This window comes from Procambarus clarkii, chromosome 76 (assembly GCF_040958095.1).
Source record: "Procambarus clarkii isolate CNS0578487 chromosome 76, FALCON_Pclarkii_2.0, whole genome shotgun sequence".
NCBI lineage: Eukaryota > Metazoa > Arthropoda > Malacostraca > Decapoda > Cambaridae > Procambarus > Procambarus clarkii.
In genome coordinates, this window is record NC_091225.1 from 18,199,190 (window position 1) to 18,204,189 (window position 5,000).

At 36.4% G+C, this 5,000-nt stretch overlaps 1 protein-coding gene across 1 annotated transcript in view; it reads right to left on the minus strand.

The window, feature by feature from the left end:
* The window catches only part of LOC123771559 (histone H1, macronuclear-like), a 39,929-nt gene that overhangs the window by 34,849 nt on the left and 80 nt on the right, over positions 1 to 5,000 (minus strand). Inside the window, exon 2 of the mRNA XM_069313854.1 lies at positions 352 to 406. Coding sequence (XP_069169955.1) covers positions 352 to 406 — 55 coding nt within the window. The remainder of the gene's footprint in view (positions 1 to 351; positions 407 to 5,000) is intronic.

Here is a 5,000-nt window from a genome sequence, read left to right on the forward strand (position 1 = left end):
ATTTCTCGCATATTTTCGTTGGATTACGAAGGTGATTAGACAGATACAACAAGAGCTTAGTGGTTAATTGGTGAACGACTTCGAGTCTCAGCCGAAAGTTACCGAGTTCGAATCCTGGCAGGAGGAGACACGAATCAATAGCGTTACCGTTCACCTCAAGCCAGGTGCCTGGAGATGGTTCAGTAGTTAGACAATAGTTACAGATACTCACCTGGGAGGATCGACTGGGATGCAATCCATAATTGCTCGTTCTTATTCGCTTAACAGTAATTGGGTACCTGGTTGTAGATCCGATTGGCTGGTCGTGTTGCAAAAAATAAATACAAATAATAGTAGTAGAGTAAGACTTACCTTCGGCTATGGGAAGGGAAAGCTCTCGGCCTGCTAACAGGAATCGAAGATCCATCTGTAAAAAAAATATAAAAAAATCAATAAAAATTGCCTACCAAATAGACTGATGCGAACTTCAGCTCCTGAACCCCACCGTTTAAACAATCGGTTGTCTAGTATTCCTCCAACCACCTCCTACTTTGAGGCACTGATGTGGTAGGGAGGAGTGTGTAGTGACTTTAGCTACGGTCCTCCAGGCTTGGCGCCATCTTTGATAATCCCTTCAGTCCCCCCCCTCCAACACGCCAGAGTTCAGAGAAAACGGAAGAAAAACGAAAAAGATAAATTAACCGACCACAACAAGGATGTAAACACTAGATTTACCACACCCCCATCTTGGACTTGCATAGATACGCGATATTATCTATATCTATAGGCTATTTGCATAGCTATAGGCTATTACTATCAGTTAGCTAATATAACCAGTGACTTGCATTTGTTTAACCTTTGTCTGTTGATATAGAAAACATGAAAAAATACTTTATTATTATTATTTTTATTATTATACAATACAATACAATACAATTTTATTTAGGTAAGGTACATACATACAATAAATATTTACAAGGATTGTTTAACTTATAGGTATAGCTAGTACATACAATGCCTAAAGCCACTATTACGCAAAGCGTTTCGGGCATTAACCAAACTGGTTTTGCTAGTGTCTATTAGGGTCCAGCATTACAGGAATTTTTCTTATCCTTCAGACAATTGTTAAGTCTATTTTTATATATATGCATAAAGAACTTACTAGATAAAGACAAGGAATGAGACTTTTAAAACTTCATACATTAAGGGGTCTTGGTAGCACAGTCGGATTCGTTCTCGACTCACAATCGAGAATTTCGGGTTCGAATCCTGGACGGGACAGAAATAGCATTTCCTATCACCTAATGGGCCTGTTCACCTAGCAGCTGAGTAGGTACTCAGGCGATTGTCAGCTTGTTGTGGGTTGAATCCTGCACGAGGTCAGTGTAATGGGGCCTCGATATAAGCCTAACGTGTATGAATACACTCTGGCTTCCTGTCCCCCGACACAATGAATTATTATTAATTATTGAAGTCTAAAAATTTAGACTTAAAATTTAGACTTATAAGTCTAAAAATTTACCTCCGTATATGCTCTTATTCGACGTACGCACACACACCGTTTTCTTTCTCGAAATGTTAAGAGAAACTATATGATAATTGAAGAAACAACAAAAATAACTTCATATATGTTTCTACAAACAATAAGTCATAATAGCATATATATATATATATATATATATATATATATATATATATATATGCAGAATAACCACATATGAAAAATAGAAAATGCTTAGGCGAATTAGCCGAAAACGCGTTAAGCATTTTCTATTTTTCATATGTGGTTATTCTGCATACTTGGATCAGTGTTTTTGTGATCATTGTTGCATATATATATATATATATTATTATTAAATATGACCGAAAAAGTAAGATTAATAATTCTAACACGAATTTTCTCAATCTTTCGTACATTTCTTTTCACTGTTGGTGGTAATTCAAAAATCAATTCTCCAAAATTAATTTTTTATTTTTAGTCTAAATTTATTTTATTTAGATTTAGAATTTTGGAGAATTAATTTTTGTTTTTGATTCCAAAATTTAGATTCCATTTTGATTCCAAACACTATGATTTAGATTCCATTTAGATTCATTTTGATTCCAAAATTTAGAATTTTGGAGAATTGATTTTTGAATTACCACCAACAGTGAAAAGAAATGTACGAAAGATTGAGAAAATTTGTGTTAGAATTATTAATCTTACTTTTTCGGTCATATTAAATAATATATGTCTACAGGAAAGACTGCTACCATATACTAATATATATATATATATATATATATATATATATATATATATATATATATATATATGACAGTGTCAGACCATCTTTCCTCAATCTTTGACGGCTTTGGTTACATTTATTAAACAGTTCACAAAAATGAAAACTTGCCAATCAACTGTTGTTAATGTTATAAACAGCCTCCTGGTGCTTCGGAACTCAAGTTTAATAATTGTAAACAAAGCCGCCAAAGATAGAGAAAAGATGTCCAGATTCGTAAGTGCTTGCGTAACTGCTTCGTGAATCGCCCCCAGCTTTTCACCCAGCAAAACGCCAATTACCTCTTTATAAACTTACACGAAAATTAGATACCATTGCAAATTTTGAGGTTTGCAATTTCAAGTCGAGATAGCTCACTGGCGCTAAATACGGGTCGGCGGAGGACAGACACCTCCTACCAATCACACAAGAAACATTACTACCCAACCCGGAATTACAACCCCCCCCTACCCCCTGTCTCTCTCTCCCCCTCATTACACAAGCCTGAATAGCAGCGGCGGCTTCACTCCGGGTGCTGTAATGGCCCAGTTACTCGCGTCATTGTGGTAATTCATGACGGGAATAACTTGAGCCGTAGTAGACTAATTAGCAAGGGTGATAAGAACTAGTTTTATTTTGAGCGTCTTGTGCTCAAGGCCCTACGGGCTCACCATAGCCCGTGCTACTTGGAACTTTGTTCCAGGTAGCGAATCTTTAACAACAACAGTCTTGTGCTCTGTCTAAGAACCCTTCGTTGAGGGACCAGATTCACGAAGCAGTTACGCAAGCACTTACGAACCTGGGGCCAGATTCACGAAGCAGTTACTCAAGCACTTACGAACCTGTACATCTTTTCTCAATCTTTGGCGGCTTTGTTTACAATTATTAAACAGTTAATGAGCTCCGAAGCACCAGGAGGCTGTTTATAACAATAACAACAGTTGATTGGCAAGTTTTCATGCTTGTAAACTGTTTAATAAATGTAACCAAAGCCGTCAAAGATTGAGGAAAGATGTACACGTTCGTAAGTGCATTGCGTAACTACTTCGTGAATCCAGTCCCCTTGATATGTAGTATGCTATTTAAGTAGCACACCTTAATCACGTAAATCCCTCGCTATTTTTTAATTATAATTTACGATTATTATTTTTATTTTATTGATTCATATTTTATTGCTTCAATGCAATATTGCATTGCCATGTGGTGCCAGCGTGTAGTCCACTATGATAAAGCAGGAAGCTGTTTCCTCCCTGTCGAGTCCTCGTTAGTTACGTAGATGTTTATAATTGATGTTTATGACTAATGTTTATGTGGTTAATGAGTCGTGTTTACCATTAAAACAGTTTTTAGCTTTCGTGGTAAATGTTGTCGAAAAAAAACCATGTTTGTGTATTTTTTTTGCTTTGTATTAGAGTCTTGTTTCATGTGTTTAAACAGTCGATGTTTATGACGTAATATGAATAAAGTTAAGGCTTATTGACCAGTATAATTAGCCAATGTATGAATGTATAATGTAATGAGACAATGGCTGTGAATACAATGAATGCAGCTATACAACAACCACATGAATACAGTCATCCGATGCTCGCAAGAATACAGCAATGCCATGACCATAAAAATACAAAAATACTAAGAATACAACGATGCCGTGTTCACAAGAACAGTGATTTTAAGCATATGTAAAACAAATTGAATAAAATATATCTTCCCCATCGCTTAATACGGTGAAGAGAATGAGGAAGGAGATGGTAGAAGTAGAAAAGGTAGAAATAAGAAAGTAGAAAAGGTAGAAATAAGAAGGCAGAAGAAAGGAGGGAGATGGTAGATGAAAGTAGAAAAGGTAGAAATAAGAAAGTAGAAAAGGTATAAATAAGAAAGTAGAAAAGGTAGAAATAAGAAGGCAGAAGAAAGGAGGGAGATGGTAGATGAAAGTAGAAAAGGTAGAAATAAGAAAGTAGAAAAGGTAGAAATAAGAAAGTAGAAAAGGTAGAAATAAGAAAGTAGAAAAGGTAGAAATAAGAAAGTAGAAAAGGTAGAAATAAGAAAGTAGAAAAGGTAGAAATAAGAAGGCAGAAGAAAGGAGAGAGATAGCAAACGCTAATAATACAACCTGAACGACTTTGAAGGAGCGAAAACTAAATAAATCCACAACTAAAGGAACGAAAAAGGAATAGACAATCAAGATGTTAAAGATCCAGTCACAGCAAATTCTACAATAACAAGACAAAAATGTGATAAAAGATAGAAACATTCCTCCTTTTAACTTCGCACGAGTGAGTCTCCCTCTTATAAAAGAAAATGGAAAACGTCTCATTTCTTGTAGAAGAAAAAAAAAAGTACTCAAGTTTTAAGGGGGGGGGGGGTGAGTGAAAGTTTAGAAGGGGGGGTGGATGAGGGAAGGGAAGGGAACTATCAGGGGGGGGGGCAAAGCGCCAAGCCATTGGGACTATATAGCGCTGAGAAGTGGTCAGGATATGGATTTTGGGTTGGGACGGGGGGAAGGAATGGTGCCCAACTACTTGGACGGTCGGGAATTGAACGCCGACCTGCATGAAGCGAGACCGTCGCTCTACCGTCCAGCCCAAGTGAGAAGGGGTGAAACGAGAGGTGTGAAAATTACCATAGACGTTAAAGTAGAAAGTCGAGTAATAAGGAGGGTAATCTTATTAACATTCTGAATCCTCTATAAATGTATAATCATTTATAAATAACAGATTTAGCTAACTAAAAATTCAAGAGTGCATAAGTTTCTTATAA